This window comes from Choloepus didactylus, chromosome 14, assembly GCF_015220235.1.
Source record: "Choloepus didactylus isolate mChoDid1 chromosome 14, mChoDid1.pri, whole genome shotgun sequence".
In the NCBI taxonomy this organism is placed as follows: Eukaryota; Metazoa; Chordata; class Mammalia; order Pilosa; family Megalonychidae; genus Choloepus; species Choloepus didactylus.
The window spans coordinates 19,493,311-19,520,851 of record NC_051320.1 but is presented as its reverse complement, the minus strand read 5'-3'; the positions used below and the strand labels follow the sequence as shown (position 1 = coordinate 19,520,851).

Here is a 27,541-nt window from a genome sequence, read left to right as displayed (position 1 = left end):
GAAGAGAGTAGAAATGAAGACTATCAGTGAGAGTAAAAAGCGTGAGAGAGGGAAAATAAAATATGACATATAATTTACAAAAGTCAAAATGGTAGACAGTATACATTATGTTGAGAGAAATTAGACAGAAACAAAAGGACAGATACTCTATGGACTCACCAATATGAATTAACATTAATGACTAAATTTGAGATTTAAAGTTCAGACACAGGTTATCAGGAGATAGAAAGAGGTTAGAAATTGGGCATTTGATAATGGTGTTTTCGGGGACATAATACATCCAAAGCAGCACACAGGGGAAGATTGATAAGACTAGCAAAACCATGGAGGAGAGAAGGCAGAGGTAAGATATATTTAAGATATGAAAGAGGAAAACTGCCAAGCAAGAATTCTATATTCAGCAAAACTGTCCTTCAAAATGAGGGGGAGTTTAAAATATTCTCAGTCATACAGACACTAAGAGAGTTTGTGAACAAGATACCTATTCTATAGGAAACACTAAAGGAAGCACTACAGACAGATAGGAAAAGACAGAAGAGAGAGGTTTGGAGCACAATATTGTGTTATGGTAGCACAATAATGTAAGTACACTTAACGTGATGAATGTGAGTACAGTTGAAATAGGAACGTTAGGGGCATGTAGGACACCAGAAAGAAAGACAGAAAATAAAGACCAAGACTATATAACTTAGTGAAACCTACAGTGGTCAATGACTGTGATTAAATGGTCAAATAAGTTTTTACTTGAGGGAGAATAAATGGATGTCAACTTTGCAAGGTGATATGGGGTGGTATTGGGGAAAAATACAGTCAATGCAAACTAGGGTCTATAGTTAACAGTAACATGGTAATATGCTTCCATTAATTGCAACAAAGGCAATATACCAAAGCTACATGTCTATAAGAGGGGGATATAAGGGAGGGGTATGGGATTCTTGGCATTGGTGGTGTTGTCTGACTTTTTAATTGTATTTTACTTTTTCTTTTATTGCTTTTTAGTTATCATTTTTTCTCTCTTCTTTTCTTTTTATTTTTTTCTTCTTCCTCTTTTTTTGTGGATGAAATGGAAACATCTTTATATAGATAGTGGTGTGAATGCATAAGTATGTGATTATACAGGGAACCATTGATTGTTTACTTAGGATGGAATGTATGGTGTGTGAGTAAAACCATCTAAAACATAAACAGAGGGTTACAAGTGTAACTCCACAAGCCGGAGAAAATGTGGAGTAAGGGATGTACCTAATCACCATTGGCAGGCAAGTAGAATGGTGCAGCCCATCTGGAGGGCAGTGTGGTGGTTCCACAGAAAGCTGAACATGGGGTTGCCATATGGACCTGCAACTCGGTTAGTGGATATATACTTGGAAGAACTGAAAAGAGGGACATGAATGGACATTTTCACAGTGGAGTTTATGGTGTCAGTATTCATGATTTGCAGTGGATTGAGGTGGCCTGAGGGTACACCGACTGATGAACAGAATGGCAAACTACGGTATATATATATACAATGGAATATTGAGCTGCTACAAAAAGGAGTGAAGTTGTGAGGTTAATGGACATTGAGGATAGTATGTTGAGTAATCTAAACCAGAGATGGAAAGAAAAACATAATGCCTCACTAATATGGACTAACTATAATGTGCAAATTCTGAGAATTGAGTCTGAGAGGATAGGTTATCAAGAGAAGGCTTATTGTAAATGTACTTAGATTGTAAGCTCTTACAGCAGTTATATCTATTCCTGACTTGTAGTGGTTATTTCTAAATTCTGAGATGCTGAGCTGTTTGTGTATAATGTGGTTGGTTCCTGGAACTTTGGGTATCTGTGTGACACCTGAGACTCAGAGTCAGTGTATGGCAGCTATGAATGTCAGCATTACCCCAAACAGCAAATGTGGAGGGGTCTAAAAAAAGAGATCAGACTTCAATTAGAGATATGAATGAAATGAACTTGGTTAGAATTAAGGTAAATCAGACTAAAGGATAAAGGGATGATATTGATGGTGTTTCTGAAACTTCAACTTCTGTGTGAGACCAAAGAAAGAGATATTTATTTGGTTCAAAATCTATATTCTTTGTAACACACTATATAATTTAACTTGTATGGTCAGTTTATTCAAACAACATAATTACATGGAACATTGAATAGGGAATGAAATCTGGTTGGTTTGTATAGATTAGTGTGAAGCCCCAAAACATCTCTAATATGGGCAGACAATAAAAATGTATTTGCAAAGCCCCCTTGAAGGACTGGGGGAAAATGTCAAAATATTAAATTTCCCCACCTGGGGAATTAATGATATTCTCAGAAGCATTGGAGGCTACCAATTTAGAAGGCTGAGCCCTTGATCTTAGGGCTTGCCCTTATGAAGTTCGATACTGCAAATGAGAGCCTAAGCCTACTTAAATTGTGCCCAAGAGTCACCCTCAGAGAAACTCTTGTTGCTCAGATGGTGGCCTCTCTCTCTAAGACAACTCTGCAGATAACTCACTGCCCTCCCCCCTATGTGGGACATGACTCCCAGGGGTGTAAATCTCCCTGCAATGTGGAACACTGACTTGCTGTGATGTGCTTGGCCCTGGCATCATGGGATTGAGAAAGTCTTCTTGGATCAAAAGAGGGAAGAGCAATGAAACAAAATAAAGTTTCAGTAGCTGAGAGATCTCAAATATAGTTGAGAGGTCATTTTGGAGGTTATTTTTACACATTATATAGATATCTCTTTTTAGTTTTTAGTGTATTGGAATAGCTAGAAGGAAATACCTGAAGCTGTTGAGCTGCAACCTATTAGCCTTTATTCTTGAAGATGATTATATAACTATACAGTTTACACTTTGTGACTGAGTGATTATGAAAACCTTGTGGCTCCCACTCCCTTTATACAATGTAGGGACAGAGAAATAGAAAAATGAGGACAAAAAGTAAATGAATAATAGAGACGGATGGGGGTTATGGGATGCTTTGGGTGTTCTTTTCTACTTTAATTTTTATTCTTATTCTTTTTTGTGGGTGGTATTGAAAATGTTCAAAAATTGATTGTGGTGATAAATGCACAACTATATAATGGCACTGTGAACAACTGATTCTACACTGAGGGCAATTGTATGGCATATGAAGATATCTTAATAAAACTGAATTTTAAAAAGTAAATGAATAATGGGGGAAAGGAGTATGAGTATTCTGGGCATTCTTTTTTATTTATTTTTATTTTTATTATTTTCATTTTTGTTTCTTGGAGTCATGAAAATGTTTAAAAAATTGATTGTGGTGATGAATGCACAACTATATGATAACACTCTGAACAACTGATTGTACACTTTGGATGATTGTATGTATGTGAATATATCTCAATAAAATTGCATTTTAAGGAAAAGTATGGAAATGGGCTGGAGTAGATTGACAATAAGTCTAGTCTTATTCTCTCTTATTTTTGGAGGTTTTTAGCTCCTTTTAATACTAATTTTTTGTTCTTTTCAATCTATATTAAACATATAATATCAAATTCTGGTTTTGATTGTTTTTTCCTTTCTTAACAACTTCTAAACCTTTGATTCTCTTCCATATGTTTCCACTGGATTTGGGGCAAACTACATTGATTTCATGCTAGGTAAAGGACTTGGAAAGAAATGCTCCTGGCATGACTTTAGGAGGAAAAACTTGGCTTCATCATTCCAGTAGACACTTATAGGAGGCAACAGAGTTGAGATTCTGTAGCCAGATTCTGAGCACTCCTGCTGCTCTCATCTTACTAAGCTCTGTAATGGTTTATTTGACCTTTCTAGCATGGTTATAGGAGCATGGTTTGCTCCTACCAGGGTTTGCTCCTACCAGTTTCTCCCATGCTCCTCTGAACCAAGGAGAACTAGCTAGGGCTTGGTTTAGCTCAAGGGACCCTTATTGCTGGTGGTTCTCCCAAACCTTTGGGTTATATTTGCAGCTAATAGAGCCCTGCCTGGGAGATGCTAGAGAGGCCTCTTATATTTTGTGATTAATGAGCCACAGCCTGCCCCCACAAAGGCAAGTCCCGTTTACTCCTGTTGTTACTACACTTAGCTGTTTGCACTAAATGGAAATAGATGCTATCCTGAAGAGGTTCCAATACCTAAAGAGTGATTTGATTGACCCTCTGGTGTGTGTCCCATCAATAATGCTTTTTTTAAAAAAATTCAGTTTTATTAAGATATATTCACATACCATCCATGGTGTACAATCAACTTTTCACAGTACCATCATACAATTATGCATTCATCACTACAATCTACCTCTGAACATTTTCCTTACATCAGAAAGAATCAGAACAAGAATAAAAAAATAAAAGTAAAAAAGAACACCCAAATCATCCACCCCATCCCACCCTATTTTTCATTTAGTTTTTGTCCCCAGTTTTCTACTTATCCACCCATACACTATATAAAAGGGGTGTGATCCACAAGGTTCTCACAATCACACTGTCATCCCTTGTAATCTACATTATTATACAATCGTCTTCAGGAGTCCAGACTACTGAGCTGGAGTTTGATAGTTTCAGGATTTACTTCTAGCTATTCCAATACATTAAAACCTAAGAGGTGTTATCTATATAGTGCATAAGAATGTCCACCAAGGACCTCTTGACTCCATTTGAAATCTCTCAGCCACAGAAACTTCATTTTGTTTCATCTCGCATACCCCTCTTGGTCAAGAAGATATTCTCAATCTCACGATGCCAGGTCCAGATTCATCCTTGGGAGTCATATTCTGCATTGCCAGGGAGATTTACACCACTGGGAGTCAGGTTCCATGAAGGGGGAAGTGCAGTGAGTTTACCTGCCAAGTTGGCTTAGCTAGAGAGAGAGAGAGGGCCACATCTGAGCAACAAAGAGGTACTCAGGGGGAGACTCTTAAGCACAATTATATGCAAGTTTAGCCTCTCATTTGCAGTAGCGAGCTTCATAAGGGCAAGTCCCATGATAGAGGGTTCAGCACATCAAACCACCAGTCCCAGTGTTTGTGACAGCATCAGCATCAGTCCAGGTGAGGAAGTCCAACAGATCCACACCTTCCCCCAGATCCTCAGTGGGGCCCTGTAAATATATTTTTATTCTCTGCCCAAATTACTTTATCCCAATCAATTTTTGAACATTTTCCTTACACCAGAAAGAATAAAAATAAGAATAAAAAATGAAAGTAAAAAATAACACCCAAATACCCCCCATCCCACCCCATTTTTCATTTAGTTTTTGTCCTCATTTTTCTACTCATCCATCCATACACTGGATAAAGGCAGTATGAGACATGAGGTTTTCACAATCACACCATCAACTCATGAAAACTACATAGTTATACAATCGTCTTCAAGAATCAAAGCTACTGGGTTGCTGTTTGATAGATTCAGGTATTTAATTCTAGCTATTCCAATATATTAAAACCTAAAAAACGATATCTATATAGTACATAAGAATGCCCTCCAGAGTAACCTCTTGACTCCATCTGAATTCCCTCAGCCACTGGAACTTCATTTTGTTTCATTTCGTTTCCCCCTTTTGGTCAAGATTTTCTCAATCCCATGATGCTGGGTCCAGGCTCATCCCTGGGAGTCATATCCTGTGTTGCCAGGGAGATTTACACTCCTGGGAGTCAGGTCTCACGTAGGGGGGAGGGCAGTGAATTCACCTGCTGAGTTCGCTTAGCTAGAGAGAGAGGGCCACATTTGAGCAACAAAGAGGTACTCAGGGGGAGACTCAGGTGCAATGATAAGTAGGCTTAGCCTCTCCTTTGTAGTAACAAGCTTCATAAAGGGCAAGCCCCAAGATTGAGGGCTCAGCATACCAAATTGTCAGTCCTTAATATTTGTGAGAATATCAATAGTAACCTAGGTGGGGCCATCCAACATTTCCGCATTTCCCCCCAGTTCCTCAGTGGGGCCCTGCATACATATTTTTATTCTCTGCCCAAATTACTTTGGGATGTATCGCTATTTCACACTAACCCATACAAACCTACCAGATCTTATTTACCATTCAAAGTTCCATGTAATTATGGTGTTTGAATAAATTGACCTTACAAATTAAATTATTTAGTGTGCTGTGGAAGATACATATCCTGCACCAAATAAACATCTCTTCCCTTGCTCTCATACAGAAGTTGAAGTTTTAAAACATAGTCCGTATCATCCTTTACCCTTTGGCCTGATTTGTCTTAGTCCTAACCAGATCTGCTTCATTCATATCTCTAATTGAAATCTGACTCTTTTTCAGCTTTTTTTTAACAGTTGCTGTGTGCGCTAATACTGATATTCATATCTGCCAAGCTCTAACTCTGAGTTTCAGGTGTCACACATATACCCAAAGTTCCAGGGATCAATCAGGTTATACATAAAGGGATTAGCATCTTGGAATTTGGAGATATCCATTACAATTCAGGAAGAGATGTGACTGCTGTAAGAGCTTCCATCTAGGGACCATTACAATAAGCATTCCCCTGATAAGCTGTGCTCTAAGATTTAATTCTGATTTTACTCATTGTAGTTAGTCCATATTGGTGAGGTATTATCATATTTATCTTTTCATTTCTGGCATACTTTACTCAAAATGCTGTCTACGGGATCTATTCATCTCATTGCATGTCTCACAGCTTCACCCCTTCTTGCAGTTGTTCAGTATTCCATTGTATGCATATACCACAGTTCACCACTCTGTTCATCAATTGATGTACCCTTAGGCCACCTCCACCCATTGCAAATTCTTAATACTGCCTCCATAAAAACTAGTGTGCAAATTTCCATTCTTGTCCCTGCTCTCAGATCTTCCAAGTACATACCCCATAATGATGTTGCAGGAGCTAATGACACCCACATACTTAGTTTCTTGTGGAACCACCACACTGTTCTCCAGATAGGCTACACCATTCTACCTCCCCACTCTCCATGTTTTCTCTGGAACTTTTATTCCTATTTATATTTTTTCCTAAAATTTAATAGAGATATATTCACATACCATACAATCATCCACACTGTACTATCAATTGTTTTCAGTATCATCAAATAGTTGTGCATTTATCATCACAATCAGCACTTGAACATATTCATTACTATGAAAAAAATTTTTAATAATAATAGAAAAGATAATGAAAATAAAAATAAAATACCATACAATACAATATAATATAATAGTAAGATCAGACAACACCACCACTACCAAGAATCCCATATCCCTTTCTTATACCCCCCTCTCATACATGTTTAGCTTTGATATATATGGTTTTTGTTACATTTAATGGAAGCATATTACAATGTTACTGTTGACCATAGACTCCAATTTGCTTTGATTATATTTTCCCCCAACACCATCCCTTTTTCAACACCTTGCAAGGTTGACATTCATTTGTTCCCCCACATGTAACAATGTTTTTATATTTGTACATTTAGTCACCATAATTGATAATTCTCTTAACTTTATTCATGTATCGCCTCCTCCTCTCCCTATTCCACCCTCCCCTCCTCCAGTAGTCTGTCGAGTTCCTTAGTGGGTCCTTGCTAAGCAGGGAGCTCTCTCCCTTTGAGGAGATGGGCCATGTCATCATAATAACCCTAGTGTCAGACAGTGACATTTCCCCCAACCTTGCTCAGACTCGAGAAACCAGAACACTTGTAATGAGAGGACTGGTTTCCCGCTTTCTAGAAACATATGCAGTGATGAATGATGGAATATTCCTGTCCACCAAACCACTGCTGTTCTGGATCTCAAGGCTTACAAGAAGCAGGAGCAGGGGAGAGGAAATAAATACCTAAACAGGGAGGTTCAGAGGGGGCTAAGCAAATTTCAGGGTGAGCCAGGGTGATCTGCAGGCAGTTGGTGACACATTATAGCATTTAGACAAAGAGCTGGACTCTGTGTGGTTGACCATTCATTGATGTTTCCAACAGCAACAAATGGCCTGCAAGAATGTAGTCAGTGGTAAAAACTCCTCTTTGACCTCCTAGGTAAAAAATTGGCTTGAAAAACTTGCACTTGAATTATTTTAGGTAAATAGTTGATAAAAAATTAGGACGAGACACCCAGAAACCAATAGGTCTATACTTAAAGAGAAATAAAAGGTTGTCCTTCTTGAGAATGGGAAAAATATATCCTAGGCCCAGGCAGAGGTGATGATACTGTTAGGTTATTGAAGAAAAACAAATTATTGGAAATGGGCTTCATAATTTTGAGTGGTCTTTAAACAGCTCCAAAGGTAAAAGTTCCTTCTGGAGAAGTTGTCAGTCATAGCTAAATACCTTTATATTGTGGAGGACTGGGTATCAGTCAAAAAGTGGCTTGGGATCTCAGCTATACATTTGGCATTTGTACTAGATTTTTAAACCTTGGAGAAACGTGTGGAACTTAGAGCCTCTGTATATTAATCTATCAAGTTCATGGCCTGAGAACCAGACTCCCTTCCTGCTCCAATAGACCCTTGCTAAGCCTACTGAAAACTCTGAAAAGACAATCAATAATGGGACTTGTCCTATCCTTAGTGCTAGTTTTCAATCCTTAAATAAAATAACCACAGGACCAACCTCTTTCTATTACTTAAAACCCCTGCCAATTCCTTCCAGGCAAACTACTCAGTGAATTTCTTCATTGGTGGGTGATCCTTTGCTAGGCAAGTCAATAGACTCACATTTTTATTTTTATTTTTTATTTTTTTGTTAGCTCTGTTAGTCTTTGTTTCATTCTTCAAAATTCCAATGGTGATTTGTTTTTGCTTTCTCTCTGATTTTGTTTAATATTTAATATAGTTTATTCTAGGTATCCACTTTTGATACTTATTCTTCATAATAATTAATCTTATTAAAATTTTTATATAGTTTTTTGTTGTTTTGTTTTTTTTTTTTTTTTTGCTAATATAGAGATTTACTGTCTTGGGAAGAGGGGTTCTAGTAAAATGGGATCCTATAATGGTGTCATGTTTTACATTAAAAACTGTCATATGAAACAATGAGACATTATGCTTAAGGCACATTAGGGAGAATTTTTAAATGGTATAAATGTCATCAACAGATTTGAAAACCTATTTATAGGCTCTAGGCCAGATTTGATCAGGTTTAAAACCAGAAGGTCAGATTCTCTCTCTCTCTGTTTAAATTTTTTTCTTAAAAATTGTGAAATATGAAGTTTTCAATAGTATACCTTGGATATGTCTAGGTGTAGTTTGCCTTGTATTTATCCTGTTAGGGGTTTACTGAGCTTTTTGAAATATTTGATTAGTTTTGGGTTTTTGTCATTCATTATCCATTGAAATATTGTTTCTGATCTAGTCTCTCTTTTCTTCTTCTGGAACTCCAATTACATGCATGTAGAACTTTTCACTTTGCCCCATATATTTATCCTGCTCTGTTCTGGGCTTTCCATTTTTGTTGTCTTCTTTGCTTCAGTTTGGATATTTCTGTTTTCTATTTTACTTAACTGCCTTCTGAAAATGTCTAGATTGCTCTTACACCCATACAAATTATTTATTTTCAGATCTTGAATTTTTCTGATTCTTGAAGGCCGATTTGATTCTTTTTATGTAGATTCCAAATCTCTGCCAAAAACTTTTTTTCACCTATTTTGCCCATCTCTTTATATTAAAGTAATCATATTTTATTTAAAATAAAAGCCTTGTCTGCTAAGTTCAGTATCACAGTTATCTATATGTCTTCACTTTTATTTTTCTCTTTGGATTATTACTATATTTTTTCTACTTTTTCATATATCTGGCAATATTTTATTGCATGTTGGACATTTTGTTTAACTGTACAGGCTTCAGGCAATACATTCCACCAGTGATGTTCTTTCTTTTTTTTCCAGAAAGGGAGGGAAGCTAGTTAATCCATCTAGGTCTTGGGCTGGGTTGGGGCTGGGTTGCAGATTTAGTAAGACTCATTGTTCTAGTTTGCTAATGCTGCAGAATGCAAAACACCAGAGATGGATAGGCTTTTATAAAACGGGGGTTTATTTCACTACACAGTTACAGTCTTAAGGCCACAAAGCATCCAAGGCAACACATCAGCAATTGGGTACCTTCACCGGAGGATGGCCAATGGCGTCCAGAAAACCTCTGTTAGCTGGGAAGGCAGCTGGCATCTGCTCCAAAGCTCTGGCCTCAAAACGGCTTTCTCCCAGGATGCTCCTCTCTAGCAAGCTTGTTCCTCTTCAAAACATCACTTCCAGCTGCACTCAGTTTCCTCTCTTTGAGTCAGCTCATTTATATGGCTCCACTGATCAAGGCCCACCCTGAATGGGTGGGGCCACGCCTCCATGGGAACATCTCATCAAAATCATCACCGACAGCTGGGTGGGGCACACTCCAAGCAAATCCAACCAGCACCAAAACTTCTGCCCCACACAAGACCACAAAGATAATGGCATTTGGGGGACACAATACACTCAAACCGGCACATTCCACCCCCTGGACCCCAAAATGACATTAGCTTTCCAAATACAAAATGCATTCATTCCATCACAATATCACAAAAACTTAAATCATTTCAGTAACAAAAGTTAAGTACAAGATCCCATCAAAATCAATTATAGGCACGGCCAATCCTAAGGCATAATGTTCCTTTAGCTGTGGATCTGTGAACCTAGAACAAGTTATGTGCTCCCAATATACAAAGGACAGACATTCATAGGATAAACATTTCCATTGCCATAAGGAGAAACAGTAAGGAAAACAGGGTTAACAGGAGCAAAACAGTTCCTAAAACCCGCATCACAAACTCCATTAGATTTCAAAGTCTGAGAGTCATTTACAGAACAATGTTGCATCCTTGGGGCTTGAGAGAGCGGGAGCCTAACCCTTCCCAAGGGCCTTTTTGGCAGCTGTTTCCTCTCCAAATGCTTGGGTGAGTGCTCCAACATATCCACACATTGGGGAGACCACCTTCTCAGCCCCACCCTCCTCAAACATCGGGGCAGCTCCCGGATTCCCTTCCACCTCCGGGGCACACGCTCAACCCCTTCAGAACAGTGTGGTGGCAGCCAGGCTCTCCCCAATTCCCTGGGAATGTGCTCACCCTCTTTGGGACCTCAGATGGCAAAACTCTTCCAAGAGCATTGAGGCGGAAAGCCCGCCCTCGACCTCCAGGGCAAACTCACCCTTTCCATGCGTGTGGGCTGCTCCGCTCTCCCAGCCCGAGACCTCCTGACTCCAGACCTCAATCTCCATGGCTCTGTCTTTGAAGAGATTTTCCCTTTAATTTTTTCCTTGTCTGTCTCCTCCAGTCCAGACCGGCAATGGCTCTGTCTATAAAGATCTCGCAAAAATTCTGTTGGCTTTGCATGAAGCACACAGGGGTCAAAGCGATTAGACAATAGGACTTTCCACAAATCCTTTCTGGATAATTCCATCTCCAATCTTGGCTTGTACTGAAATGGTGACTGGGTTCCATGTTTGGTTACATCCTCACATTGAGCTGTAGCTTCTGGGATTCCACCCCCTGGAAGCCTGTAATTTTCCAAGCTATCAGCTTCTGGTTTCTTTGAACCCAAGAGTTCAGTTCTAAGTTTATCTCTCTCTGCCCGCATTCTACTATAAGCTGCAAGGAGAAGCCAGGGGACATCTTCCAAACATAGTCTGGAGATCTCCTCAGCTAAGTATTCCAGGTTGTCGCTTTCAAATTCTTCCTTCCATCTGACACCAGGACTCAATTTTGCCAAATTCTCTGCCACTTTAAAACAAGGATCACCTTTCTTCCAGTTTGCAACAACACATTCATCATTTCTGCTCAAGTCCTCATCAGAAGTATCTTTAGAGTCCATATTTCCATAAACAGTCTCTTTAAAGCAGTTTTGGCCTTTTCTATCAAGCTCCTCACAATTCTTCCAGAATCTTCCCCTTATCCATTTAAAAAGCCGTTCCAACATGTTTGGCATTTGCAAACTCAGCAGCAAAAGCACCCCACTTCTCCTGGTACCAAAATCTGTTCTAGTTTGCTAATGCTGCAGAATGCAAAACACCAGAGATGGATAGGCTTTTATAAAATGGGGGTTTATTTCACTACACAGTTACAGTCTTAAGGCCACAAAGCATCCAAGGCAACACATCAGCAATCGGGTACCTTCACCGGAGGATGGCCAATGGCATCCAGAAAACCTCTCTTAGCTGGGAAGGCAGCTGGCGTCTGCTCCAAAGCTCTGGCCTCAAAATGGCTTTCTCCCAGGACGCTCCTCTCTAGCAAGCTTGCGCCTCTTCAAAACATCACTCCCAGCTGCACTCAGTTTCCTCTCTTTGAGTCAGCTCATTTATATAGCTCCACTGATCAAGGCCCACCCTGAATGGGCGGGGCCACGCCTCCATGGGAACATCTCATCAAAATCATCATCGACAGCTGGGTGGGGCACACTCCAAGCAAATCCAACCAGCACCAAAACTTCTGCCCCACACAAGATCACAAAGATAATGGCATTTGGGGGACACAATACACTCAAACTGGCACACTCATCTCAAATCTGGTTCATCCTCGTTCCTCAGGATTTTTGATTCACATCCTGCCTATTCCCTTTTTTCTCAGCATTGAAATGTCTGCTTTTTATAGGTTTTTAACTTAATCAGCATCCTACCCTTTCAGGGTTCAAAATCTTGGAAACGTCTTGAAGACACTGGTTGTGTGTTTGTTGCAGACCCCTCCCCTGTAACGGAACTTTTTGTCTCTGATGCTCTGTAAGACAATCGGAGGTTTTGCTCTGCCTTTCCCACCCAGCCCTCCCCACTCTGGCACCACCCCAGAAGTCAGCACATGTCAAATGGGAAAACTGGCTATGTGCTTTATATTTTACAATATTTTTTTGCCAATCCCACAAAACTACAAAAAACTGCACTGATTTCCTTTTTCCCTAGTAGTCTCTCTGTTTGAGATAGGATATATCTTCACATGAATCTATCTATCATCATATATCTATGTGTAACTTTATCATGCCTTAATGACTTGTTTCTTACTTGACTTTTTCTTGTCTGGTCAGTTTAAAATGGAACCATTGACTCTGGCCCATTTTCTATACACAGTTAACAACTTTATTTTACTTTCCTCTCATTTCTTTTTTCTTTATTATTATTCTTATTATTAGAGAAATTGTATGTAAGGGTGATCTGGCTCCAACATCTGCCACTCATTGATTGCCAAGGTTAAATCAGCTGATCAGGTTGGCTAGGCAAGTGTCCCCCCACCCCACACACACACTTCTCCATGTGTGTCCCTCCCAAAGCTGTGAGCTTGGTTGAAGAGGATGACCAACTCCAGTAGAGTTGTCCTTTGGTCAAGGATATGTAAGTAGCTGTGTTCCCATGTTAGAACCTCCTAAAAAGCTCTCAAGGTCCTCTCATTTTTTAGTTGCATTCTACTTGGCAGATGAATGTGATGCTTACGTTCTATTCTTTGTCCCATGATCTCACCCATGCTTAGCTCCACCATTAAATATATTAAATGTTCATTGTCTTGTTATCTATTTATTTTTTAATTTTTTTTTGTTTGCTAAATTTCCCCACTCAGTTTTGGTTGGAAGGAGCTCATCTTCTAGTTGACCTTCCAGGAAGGTCAACTACTGCATGTGAATACAGTACTTTGTGGGTGAGTTCCAGCATGTTCAAAACTGTGTCTATACCCTCAATACTTGAAGTACAGCATGGTTGCATACAGAGTCTTTGACTAAGAATTTACTTTTGTCTTTTTTTTCAAAATGCTGCTCCATTGTCATCTTGTTTTTCATGTTGCTCTTAAAAAGTCTATGACCATCCTAATATTCTTACCCTTATATGTAAATTGACTACTTTGCCTGGTGGCTCTGATTATTTTTCTTTTCCCTTGAAGAAAATAATTTTATTAGGATAAGTCTCAGATTTGATCATTCCATGTCAGTTTTACAAATTTTATCTTCTTTACAGAATGTTTTCCTTGATTCTATTTATAAATATTAATCCCATGCCATTGCTTTGTTTTTTCCTTCATTTACAAGACTCCAATAATAAGTACATTAGACCTTCTTTGCCTGTCTTACATTTCCAGCACTTTCATTCTGACCATTTTTTACTTCTTCATCTATATAATTTTCATTTCCTTGGTTTTTTCCTTCCTTTCTTTATTATACTTTAAAAAATTTCTATTTGAATCTTTTCTGCCTTGGTAATTCTTCATTTTTAAGATGGCTTTGTCTTTTCCTTCAAGTTCTTTTTCTGATTTTATCTACTTTTGCAGCATTTTTTCATGTTTTTGTGCAATTCTATTTTTATTTTTTGAATTTTTGATCCTACCTTTGATACACACCCACAGACTTACATACATCATCTAATGATTGTTTGGGGGATATTTAATTTTAGTTTGGAGATTGGCTTACAGTTTTCTTTCCATGTAGTTGATTTTTAGGGGAAGAATTTGCATTAGGTGAAATGTTTCTGTTCACATTCTGTTTTCTTTTTAATAGTTTTGGATTGTGCTGGTTTTATGTATGTATGTATACACATATGAATGTATGTATGTTTGTTTGTATGCATTTAATATAGGCTACCTGTGGAGTTTTAGTTGAAATTGTTTTCCTCCACCAGTATAGTGAAGTACAATTCCTTTAGTAGACAATTTTTACAGTAGTTGTAGTAGTATGTATGCAGTAGTGAGGTGGAGTGATGGTGTGACTTGTTTCTGTTTAGGAGACTTAATTTACTACCTTGCTTCCTTCTTTTCCTTTATTCTATGTCTTTAAGGAACACTACCCCTTGTCAATTTTGCTGATTCTCCCTCAGAAGCTATTCTTATTTGAAGCTGCCATTTTTGATCCTACTCATTTTCATGTCCCTTTCTTATAGCCAGGGCTCTAACCTACCAAAACCCCAGCTTGTGCTCCATATTTTGGCAGTGTTTGATTTGCCTATGCTTTGTCAATATAATCTACACCCCTTTCCTCTTTTCTCAAGATTTTCTGAAGCTTTGCTTACCCCACTCTCCACATCCAGAGTCTTGCAGCAGCAGAGGAAGTTTTGCTGGATTTTGGTTTTTATTTACTGGTAATTTGAGGTCTGTGGTATCCTCTGTTTCCTAATATTGCTGAAGGCATGGTTCATGAGGGTTTTTATTTTATTTTATTTTATTTTATTTTGTTTTATTTGAGGTCTGTGGTATCCTCTGTCTCTTAATATTGCTGAAGGCATGGTGCATGAGTGTTTTTATTTTGTTTTGTTTTATTTATTTATGTATGTATGTATGTATGTATTTATTTATTTATTTATTTATTTATTTATTTATTTATTTTGCTTTCCTTGTATCCTATAGGTTTTTTTTGAGAGACAGATTCTGATTTGGACAGTTACTATTCTCCAGATCTGGGTACAATTTTTCTCTGCTATCTCTTACTAAAAGATTGATCTCTGTTAATAAGTTGTGACAATTCATTGATTTTCATGGCTGTTAATAGCATATTAAATTATATAATTTATTCATAATCTTGTTGATGGTCATTTAGATTGCATCCAGTATTTCATTATTGCAAAAAATGCTGCAAAAAACATCCCTGTTCATGTTTCTTTGTTTTTACATGCAAGCACTTCTCTAGGGTATATACTTGTGTCTGAAAAGAGCTGAGCTATAGAATATATGCATCTTCACCTTTACCAGATATTGCCTAATTGCTCTCAAAATATGGTCAAAACAATTTATAGTTCTACCAGTGGTGTTAGAGAATACTCATTTCTCTATATCCTAGTCTTGGTATTATCAAAGATTTACATTTTCGTCAATATGATGGCTATGATAATATGATGAATATGCCTTTTATATTAACATCTTAAGTTTACTTGGAGTTTATTTTTATGTATAATGCCAGGTAGTAATTTATAGTTTTTCCTTTATGAATACTTACTTGCGCCAGCATCATAAATCCATATTTACAAAGGCTCTTTGTCTATTCAATCATGCTCAAAACTAGAGGGCATTTAGAGCTTCTAACAATATCTTTCATCACACCCTTCTAGATTAACATTACTTCTTGCCAAACTAGATTCATTGCATTCACTCTTCTTGAAATACATCAAGAAATATGTCCAAACTTTCCCTTGGGAAAAATGTAGAAATATTAAATTTCCCCACCTGGGGATTTAATGATATACTCACAAGCATTGGGGACTACCAATTTAGAAGTCTGAGCCTTTGATCTGGGGGTTTGCTCTTATGAAATTTTTCCTGCAAAAGAGAGGCTAAGCTTACTTATAATTGTGCCTAAGAGCCACCCACATAGAACCTCTTTTGTTGCTCAGATGTGGCCTCTCTCTCTCTAAGCCAACTCTGCAGGTTAACTCATTGCCCTCCCCCCTTCATGGGACATAGCTCCCAGGGATGTAAATCTCCCTGGCAACGTGGGACATGACTCCTGGGGATGAGCTGGGTCCCAGCATCGTGGAATTGAGAAAGACTTCTTGACCAAAAAGGGGAAGCGAAATGAAACAAAATAGAGTTTCAGTGGCTGAGAGATTTCAAATGAAGTGGAAAGGTCATTCTGGAGGTTATTCTTATGTGTTATATTGATATCCCTTTGCAGTTTTTAGTGTATTGGAGTAGCTAAAAGGAACTACTTGAAACTGTAGCCTTGATTCTTTTTTTTTTTTTTTTTTTTAATTCAGTTTTATTGAAATATATTCACAAACCATACAGTCATCCATGGTATACAATCAACTGTTCACAGTATGATCATATAGTTATGCGTTCATCACCACAATCTATTTCTGAACATTTTCCTTACATCAGAAAGAATCAGAATAAGAATAAAAAATAAAAGTGAAAAGAGAATACCCAAACCATCCCCCCATCCCACCCTATTTGTCATTTAGTTTTTACTCCCATTTTTCTACTGATTTTTTTTCAATTTTTTAACTTTGTTTATCAAAAAATTAAAAACAAACAGGCAAACAACAACCAAAAAAACCCCACAACATTTCAAACAAAGCAATGGATTAAGGAAAACAAATAACCTAAAATAACTACTTTGCTTCCAATATGTTCCTACCATACCCCAAGAAAATTAATAAACCATGTCCAAACAGAGGAGTAAGAAAAACAAATAATCTAAAATAACTACATTGCTTCCAACATGTTCCTACCATACCCCAAGAAAATTAACAACCCCTAAGAAAACAAAGGAATAAGAGAAAAAAAAAACCTAAAATAACTCTATTGCTTCCAACATGATCTTACTATATCCAAGAAAGTTTACAAACCATAATCATTCCTGAGCATTCCCATAACATTGAGATTACCCTCCATAGTTTATCTGTTCTTATTAGATTATCATTCCCCCTCCACTAATTGGTATCTCTAGGTCCCCTACATTCTACAGTATAAAACATTGTACATTTTTCACAGAATTCACATTAGTGGTAACATACAATATCTCTCTTTTTGTGCCTGGCTTATTTTGCTCAGCATTATGTCTTTTTTTTTTTTTTTTTAATCTTCATTTTATTGAGATATATTCATATACCACGCAGTCATACAAAACAAATCGTACTTTCGATTGTTCACAGTACCATTACATAGTTGTACATTCATCACCCAAATCAATCCCTGACACCTTCATTAGCACACACACAAGAATAACAAGAATAATAATTAGAGTGAAAAAGAGCAATTGAAGTAAAAAAGAACACTGGGTACCTTTGTCTGTTTGTTTCCTTCCCCTATTTTTCTACTCATCCATCCATAAACTAGACGAAGTGGAGTGTGGTCCTTATGGCTTTCCCAATCCCCTTGTCACCCCTCATAAGCTACATTTTTATACAACTGTCTTTGAGATTCATGGGTTCTGGGTTGTAGTTTGATAGTTTCAGGTATCCACCACCAGCTACCCCAATTCTTTAGAACCTAAAAAGGGTTGTCTAAAGTGTGCGTAAGAGTGCCCACCAGAGTGACCTCTCGGCTCCTTTTGGATTCTCTCTGCCACTGAAGCTTATTTCATTTCCTTTCACATCCCCTTTTTGGTCAAGAAGATGTTCTCCGTCCCATGATGCCATGTAGCCTTGATTCTTGAAAACAATTGTATAACTATGTAGTTTACATGGTGTGACCATGTGATCGTGAAATGCTGTGGCTCACCCTACATTTATCCAGTGTATGGACAGATGAGTAGAAAAATAGGGACAAAAATTAAATGAATAATAGAGGGGGAAGAGGGGATGGGATGTTTTGGAAATTCTTTTTTACTCTAATTTTATTTTTATTTTAATTTTTTTGGAGTAATGAAAATGTTTGAAAATTGATTGTGGTGATGAATGCACAATTATGGTACTGTGAACAACTGTACACTTTTGATGAGTGTATGGTATGTAAGTATACTTTAATTTAAAAAAAGCAGTTAAAAAAAGGCACAACAACAACAAAGTTCAAAGAACCTGCAAATTAGCAAACACAAAAATCAAAATAAAAAACAAAAAAACAAAACCAGTTAACTAAATTGGCTGTTTGGCTCAAAGTCAACAATGACTACCATGAAGACAACACCCATTCCTTACTTAAAAGATGTAAGCCATAGGAACATTAAAGCAAGGCAATTAGAACAAGAGTTGTGCCCAGTAATTTCATTCCACAGTTTAAAAAGTTTAATAGTTATGCTTTGCCTATTGAATTTAGTCCAATGCACCAGGGTGATGTTTCAGGACCTCCAAAATTTGGCAACAACCTACTTTTCCAGCCTCATTGCACTACAGCACTACTTAAAATGTTCCATCCAAATACCTCTTTTGCCAGTGAAAGCCATGATATATCCCAGGGAACTGAAATACCTAATATACCCATGTATATTTTTAATTCTTAAAACTTGTGCATTTTGTTTTAATAAAAAAAGTTTTCACTTAAAAAAAAGAAAACTTTGCCCTTGTTCTCTCCACAGTCATGTTCTGTCACATCTCTTTTTTCCTTATTAAACTGTAAACTTCTTGTGAAAAAAAAAAACATTGTCCAATTCATCTTTTCCTCCTCAATTCTTAGCACTGAATAGGTTTTCAAATATTCTTTAAATGAATGAATTTTATTCTGAATTTAACTTGACACTTGTACGTGATAATTTCTACCTGAAAGAATCCATATATACATATATATTTAGGTTGTCATACAATGCAAGAAAAATGTTCCCACTTTTACCAACCTTTCCACCCAAGGTCTAGTGATTCAAAATCTTTTTAAATATTTTAAACAGAAACCTCAAAACAATTATATAGGTCAGTCAGACAAGGCTGTAGTTGGTGCACACAGTGAAATTTATCATGGGTGGGCATGGTTTGGGGCACGGCTTGGCTTGCCCCTTTGCAGGAGATGCCAGGAGCCGCCTTCCTCGAACCAGTTCTGAGGTGAGGCGGGTGAACGTGTTCGCCACCGTCGCCCTCCCGCCGTCTTCCCTTACTCTGCCCTTTCTCCACCTCGCCTCGCCCCGCACAATCCTAGTCTCTTTATCAGACTCTGGAGCGTCAAACTCGGCTGCAAGCATTGCTACAGTGAAGGCCCTGGCGTTCACTTGGGCGCTACAGGGGGCGCAAACTTCCCAGGCGACATGTCGAATCTCTTTCCAGCCTCTGGAAGACGATTAGCGGACTCGGAGCTTCCCCACGGCCGAGGACCTGGTCTAGTCGTCCAGCTTTGTTACTTAAGGCTACATGGATAATCCAGGTGAAACGGAGGCTTCAGAGGCCATGGAAGCCACTCCGACCACAACCTCCGCGTTTCCAGGGTCTCGGCATTGGCCGCTGGGCGCGACAGTCTGTCAGTGTGGAGCGCCGGCGGAGAGAGAAGCCGCCACACTCAGGCGGAGCCAAGGTCTGCCCGTCCCCGCCCACGGCCGCCGCGCACGCGCGCTGAGCCCGCGCTTCCCAAAGGCCCCCACCGGGAGCCCTGGCCGAGCTGCGGGCGCCGCCCGCTGTGCCCCGCCCCCCGCCCCCGGTGCCGCGCTCCCGCCCCTCGCGCCGCCAGCGACGTCCCCCAAAAGGCCTCGGTACCTTTGAACGGCGGCGGGAGGCGGCGAGCGCGATGGCGATTCAGGGCCGGCTGCTGTGCTTGCTGGGCCTGTTCCTTTGCGGAGCGGCGAGCTTACAGCTGTTACCGCCCAGTGATCGGCCCGTCATTGGTAAGAAGGGTGTGCGGAGCCAGAGCTGACCCCCCTCCCGCTGCGGCGCTCCAGCTCTTTCCTCCCTGGCAATGACCCCGAGCACCGGGCTGTGATGCGTGCTTTCATTTTTACGTAAAAGTAACAATCGGTCAAGACACCGCTTGGGTAATTCTGAATTGTACCAAATTCCTCGTTGATTTCACTTCGGTTAATCTGGCTCTTAGTTGGAAGAGGGGAGGGGTGCACTGTAAAGAATCCTGCGGAATTGCATTTTTCTTTTTACACACAGCTAGGAATTTCTACAAATTAAACCATTTCTGAACACGAATGGTATTTTTCGAATTTCAATAAAAATTGAATCGACCTGATAATCAAGAAATTAAGTTATGCCTTGGACTTTGTCATCTTCAGCAGTGGAGGGCAGTTGTGGCATGTATGATCCGTAATGGGATTTTTTGTTTGCAGCAAATGTGTATTTTAAAAACAATAAAATCAGTTTGTATTACCAGAACAGACATCTGAGACAGGACAGGAAAAATCAACCTGAGATTAAAATTTGCTAAAAGTAATTTATGTATGAGTAATTTGGACTGATTTTGTTTTAGCTGTAGAGTCATGTCATTCATACTATTTTTTTTCCTTCCACGAAGATGAATCCTGTATTCTGTAAGGAAACAGAAAGTAGATGACCGTTTTTCATATATACATATAGATTCTGTAACAATATTTGGAACTTGGAATGCCTTACTGCATAGCTATTTAAAATGGTGCTTAGATTCTCCAAGGTATCCAAAGGGCCTTTTTAAAAATTGTTGTTTTTATTTTTTTCTTTGTCAGAGAAGTTGTGAATTTACAGAACAATCATGCATAAATTACTGGATTCCCTTACACCACCAACCACCAAAACCTTGCATTGGTGTGGAACATTTGTTACATTTTATGATACCGCATTTTTATAATTGTACTATTTTTTATCCTCCATGGTTTAACTTAGGGTTCACTGCTTGTTTAATGTAATTCCATGGATTTTTTTTTTAATTTTATTGTTACCCTATATACAATCTAACATTTCCCCTTTTAATCATATTCAGATATCTGTTTCGGTGCTGTTAATTGCGTTGACAATGTTGTGATACCATCACCACCATCCGTTACCAAAACATTTCCACCATTCCAAATAGGAACCCTGTACATTTAAGCCTTAACTTCCCATTCCCTATCCCCTGATAACCTATATTCTAGATTCTGACTCTATGAATTTGCTTATTCTACTTGTTCAAAACAGTGAGATCATACACTGACTTATTTCACTCAACATGATGTCTTCAAGATTCATTCATGTTGTTGAATGTATCAGGACTTCATTCCTTTTTATGGCTGAATAATGCATTCCGGCAGCATTAGTAAACTAGAACAAAGTCAGGACTGGAGATGGAGTGATCCAGAACGGATTTGTGGAAAGTCCTATTGTCTGACAGTTTTGACCCTGTATGCTTCATGCTAAGCCAGGACATTTTTTGCAAGATCTGTATAAACAGAACCACTTCAGTCTGGACTGGAGGGGATGGAGAAGAAACAAATTGAAGGAAAAATTTCTTCAAAGAAAGAACCATGGAAATTGAGGTCTGGAGTAAAGAAATCTTGAGTGTTCTAGTTTGCTAATGCTGTGGAAATGCAAAACACCAGCAACGGATTGGCTTTTCTAAAGGGGTTTTATTTGGTTACAGAGTTACAGTCTTAAGGCCATAAAGTGTCCAAGGTAAGGGGGTACCTTCACTGAAGGATGGCAAGTGGTGTCTGGAAAACCTGCTTTAGTTGGGAAAGCATGTGGCTGGCATCTGCTCCAGAGTTCTGGTTTCAAAATGGCTTTCTCCCAGGACTTTCCTCTCTAGGCTTCAGCTTCTCTCCAGAATGTCACTCTCACTTGCTCTTGGGGTGTTTGTCCTCTCTTAGCTTCTTAGGAGCAAAGGTCTGCTTTCAATGGCCATCTTCAAACTGTCTCTCATTTGCAGCTTCTCTCTCAGCTCCTGGGCATTAGTCAAAGTGTCCCTCTTGGCTGTAGCAAGCTCACTCCTTCTGTCTGTACTTATATAGTGCTCTAGTAAACTAATCAAGGCCCAGGCTGAATGGGTGGGGACACATGTCCATGGAAACTATCCATTCAAATTCATCACCCACAGTTGGTTGGGGCACATTTCCATGGAAACAACCTAATCCAAACATTCCAACTTAATCCCCACTAATATGTCTGCCCCACAAGATTGCATCAAAGAATATGGCTTTTTCTAGGGGACATAATACATTCAAACTGGCACAGCCCCCGAGTCCCCGAAAGGTCATTGTGGCTGAGCACAGAGAGAGGAGGGGCAAGGATGGAGAGGAGGCCAGGGAAGTATGTGGGACAGCACAGGCAGGGCCTTGTAGGGTGGATAGAAGTTTGGGAATCCACTGAAGTGCTTAAGCAAGATGGTAACCCCTGCTGACCTGTGATGGCGCTGATCTCATTTCTTACTGCTTTCTGTCCTACTCACATGACTCCATCGGGCCAAGCTGACGTCTGGCTCAGGGCCTTTTCACTTGGGGTTGCCCAGCCCTGGACTGCATTTCCCCTGGATATCTGCATGTATCTTACTCTCTTACCTCTCTGACATCTTGGCTCAATTATCATGTTCTGCCTTCTCAGGGAGGGAGTTGCCTCGCCACCCTCTTGATGAGAACTGCCTTCCCCATCTGCTTCCTCTGCTTTACTTTTTCTCCTGAGCACTTCATCACACCATGTATTTTACGTTTTTATCTTGCTTACTGCTTGTCCTCCTCACCCTTTGCCCCACTGCAACTGAAGCCCGTAGGGCAGGGATTTTTATTTGTTTTGTTCATTCATGTATCCCCAGCACCTGGTGCAGTGTCTGTCATATGGTATCATTCAATAATATGTGTTGAATGAATGAATGAATGAAAGGGGATATGATCAGGTTTGCTTCCATGTGGAGAATTGATTGGAGTTGTAGCGGATGTTTAAGAAAGGATATAGGAAAACCTCTTAACAGGCTTTTGTAGTAGTCTAGGATTTGAGATGTTGGTTACTTGAGTGAGGGTAGTGTTGGTGATGTTGATGAGATGTGGACAAAAGATATTTTCACTCTTCTGCATTGTTGTCAAAGAAACAAAAGAAAGTAAAATGGTAAAAGACCCTGGGTGTGTATGGGAAGGGATCCACCTGCTTCCAGATTTAGGGATCTGGACTCTGAGCTCAATTCTAGGTCTAAGGTTGTGCAAAGAATGCTGTTGGTATTGTAAACCTGTTCTGGGGGCTTGTTTTGCCTCCCTGATGTGTTGAAAACTCAGCAAGCCCCCCCCCCCCTTTCCTAAAGTCTGTGGTTGTGCTTGCAGGAGAAGCTTCATATTTAATTCTTTGAATTGAAAGAGTAAAGTATTGACATTTTCTCTGTGAAAATATTTTACAGTTTCTGAGCAGGGGAAAAAAGGAAATTGCTTGAAACTAAACCTTTTTTTTTTTTTTTTTGGTCATTTAGGAGTATTAATGCAGAAGTGCTATAGTAAGGGTTTGCAGAACCTTGGAAAATACTATATCGCTGCATCCTATGTAAAGTATCTGGAGTCTGCAGGTGCAAGAGTTGTACCAATAAGGTATGGTTTGTATATAAAAATTATATGCTTTATCAAGGTATGCCACAGGCATTAGCATCAAAAATGAAATGATAATTTCCTTGACCCCAGAAAAAGTGCTCGTCATAGACACCATGAAAATACTGGTGTAAAAGAATCTACAACCTAACCAGCTTTATTCCATGTATTAGGATCAGGGGACACTTAGGGAATCAAGGAACAATTTATTAAAAGGTGGCCTTTTCTTTTCTTTCTGTTTTATTTATTGAATTAAAATCCACATAACGTAAAAGTCACCCCTTTAACCATTTTAAAGTGTACTGTTCAATGCATCCCCTCATCCCCTTTTTTAACCAGTTTTAAATGAACACTTCAGTTACATCCATAATGTTATGCTACCATAACCACCATAGAAGATGACTCTTAAAATACCTTCACAATCTACTTTAAAAGTTTGAAAAGGACTAATGTAGCAGTGTTGCTTTGGTATAAAGTATTGGTATTGCAGTTTTAAAGGAACGACATAATTTTTGCGATAAAATTGATACTGAACAAATGTGGAGTCCTCTGCCTCATGCCCATAAGAGACGATCCATAATTTGGCTGTTTCAAAGAGAGAAAGAGTTTGTTGCTACCCGTGAAGCAGGAGATCAGATGGCCAATCAGCCCCCAAATCTGTGTGCCTAGTCTAAGGGTTTTTATAATTCAAGCAAGGGGAGATAGAGTTGTTACTATTACAATATCTAGTATAAACAGGGCTGATTCCAGGCTAGAATTACATGACAGTATTAACTGTAAGCAGGATTGAGACTAGTTGAGTTTCAGTAATTTCAGGTTTTGTAATGGAGAAGTTAGGATTTAACAAATGATTATGTTTACTGAATCATTATATAGATGTTTCTATTTTACTTTCTAGTATATGAGAATAGCCAGAGGAAAATACCTGAAATTATTGAACTGTAATCCAGGTGCCTTAATCTTTCATAATGGTTGTATAACTGTAATAGCCTTTATCTTGTGATTGTAAAAACCTTGTGACTGACCGTCACGTATACCCCCTTATCCTGGTTTTCAACTTTTGAGTCTTATGATCCCTAAAGACAGCCCCTAATGTTTATTGATGAAGGGCTTTGAGTCAGTCCAGAACTAACCCACCCCAATTACAAAACTGTGTTGCTGGACGAAGCTGGATCCAACCAAAATTGGTCCGCTTGACATAGGCGGCAGCTTAAACTCTAAACTATAAGTGACCTGTACCTCATTGTAGCACTAAATCACGCCCATCATCATATCAAGGCCACTGTTTTATTACATACATTCTGTGACTAAGCATGTAATCAATCTGTGCATGCTCAATGATTAGATCATCTCTAGCCTTGTTATCTCGAGCCATTGTGCTCATTATACTAAAACCATTATGATACTATAAAGCTATCAGTTAACTGCAGTTCAGGGAGACAGATTTTTTCAGGCCCATAGGCCATCTGATCTCCTGCTTCACACCAATCAATAAACTCGTTCTCAGGAATTGGTCATTTGAGCGCATTGGCAGAGAACCCACCGCTTTTGATCAGTACCAGTATTAACTTTGGGCTATTCTATGATATAGAAAGAAAAAATATCTATATAATGATTTAGTAATCATAATCATTTGTTAATTCATAATTTCTTGGTTACAAAATGATCCAGTAAGAATAAAACGATCCATTTCATATTTTGACTTTCATAGTTGAATTTATAATATCTTGTCAGCCAAAATTGGTGAATCGTAGACTCTCCCAGCACCACCATTTTATCAATTATAAGTGATTTCACCCACAAAACACAACTATTTATTTACTCTGTAAAACTTGTCTTCATAAATAACTTTGCATTAAAATTTATGAGAAAGGAAAGTGTGGTTCAAGTAGGACATTAAAATAACCAAAATGCAAATATTACAGAATTGTTCCATGAAATCATCTCAAGTCTAGATTCATAAGGATTGTCTTCTTTGCTTGATCTTTCATGTTTAATTGAACTGTCTCTACCCCAAGATGAGCATTTACTTTTTTTTTTATATATTTTTTATTGTGAAATATAACATATATACAGAAAAGTGGTAACTTTCAAAGTACAATTTAACAAGTAGTTATGGAGCAAATTTCAAAGAATGTTATGGGTTACAGTTCCTCAGTTCCAGCAATTTCCTTATCGTGAAATATAACATATATACAAAAAGGTGATAACTTTCAAAGTACAATTTAATGAGTAGCTGTAGAGCAAATTTCAAATAATGTTATGGTTTACAGTTCCACCATGTCAGTTATTTCCTTCTAACTATTCTAATACCCTAGCATCTAAAAAAATATATTTATATAAAGATTCAGGATTCGTAATCCTTTGTTAAATCCTATCTTGTCTGTTGGTACCCCTTCCTCTTGTTTAATCACATTTTTGATTTTTAGGTATGTCTAGGCAGTGGCCACCCTAACTTGTTCATACTGAAAAGGGGTGTTGACATTATGGGAAAGGGGGACGCATCTGTTTGATGTTCTTGAAGAGACTGTAGCCTCTGGGTTTTGGGATTTATCTGGCATAGGAACACTCTGGAGGATTCAAGTTTCTGAAAAATAAAGTTAGTGAGTGAAACTTTTATAGTGTCTTAGTTAGGGACCTAGGTATTTTGGGATTACTGTTGATTAGGGCCTGGCATACTATGGCCATCTGGAATATCTAGCTGGAGCTTGCATAAGAGTAACCTCCAGGATAGCCTTTTGACTCTATTTGAAATCTCTTAGCCACTGCAACCTTATTTTATAACCTTCCTTTTCCCCTTTTGGTCAAGAAGGCATCTCAATCCCTTGATTTCTCATTCCTGGGAGCCATGTCCCACGTTGACAGGGAGATTCACTCCCCTGGGAGTCATGTTCCACGTAGGGGGGAAGTGAATGAATTTATTTCCATAATTGGGCTTAGAGAGAAAAGGCCACATCTGAGCAACAAAAGAGGTTCTCTGGAGGTGCCTCTTAGGCATGATTATAGGTAGGCTTAGCCTCCCTTATACAGCTATAAGTTTCACAAGAGCAAGCCTCAATATCAAGGGCTTGACTTATTAAGTAGGGGGTTCCTCATTTCACATAGCATATATTCTGTCCAAGATGAACAATAAATGTCTCATATTATCTTCACTTAGTTGTACAATCATCATCCCTCTCAATTTTAAACAACTATCATAACACAAAACACCCCAAAGCTCTTATCAGCCCCTAATTATTTATCCCTAGTATTGGTGTGTGCTGGTAAGGTATTCCTATTAAATATAATCTATAATATGCAATGGATAGTTTTTCCCATATACCACTCTGTTGTTAACTCTGTACCAGTGTAATACCTTAGAGGTAGACATGCAGGCACTATTTATATTTGTAGTGCTAATCTGTGTAATATATTCTTTTAAACAACCCCTTTCAATCTTCCTCTCAGTGTAGTGCTGATACTTATAATCCCATTAATGAACTGTCATCACCCCATAGCTTTAAGTTTACCCTCATTAACACGTCTGTACATTTTAGGTAATCATTCCCCCTTCACTAGCTTCTGTCTGTCTGTAGGTCCCCTAGATCTTACATTATAACACACTGATTTACATTGTTCAGGATGTTCATATTAGTGATAACATACAATATCTGTCCTTTTGTGTCTGACTTATTTCACTCAGCATTATCTTTCCAAGGTTCATCCATGTTGTTGTATGTTTCAGGACCTCGTTCCTTCTTCCTGCTGCATAGTATTCCATCGTGTGTATATACCACATTTTGTTTATCCACTCATCTGTTTAAGGGCACTTGGATTGTTTCTAT

General features: G+C 38.7%; 1 protein-coding gene and 1 long non-coding RNA gene across 2 annotated transcripts in view; one reads left to right on the top strand and one right to left on the bottom strand.

Annotated features, from left to right (window-relative positions):
- Nucleotides 1-20,036, bottom strand: part of LOC119509456 — a 46,763-nt gene extending 26,727 nt beyond the window's left edge. Inside the window, exon 1 of the long non-coding RNA XR_005211705.1 lies at nt 19,963-20,036. This is a non-coding gene — a long non-coding RNA (uncharacterized LOC119509456). The remainder of the gene's footprint in view (nt 1-19,962) is intronic.
- Nucleotides 19,905-27,541, top strand: part of GGH (gamma-glutamyl hydrolase) — a 32,208-nt gene continuing 24,571 nt past the window's right edge. The window contains exons 1-2 of the mRNA XM_037803484.1: nt 19,905-20,090; nt 23,606-23,720. Of these exons, the coding sequence (XP_037659412.1) occupies nt 19,994-20,090; nt 23,606-23,720 (212 nt within the window). The 5' untranslated portion in view covers nt 19,905-19,993. The remainder of the gene's footprint in view (nt 20,091-23,605; nt 23,721-27,541) is intronic.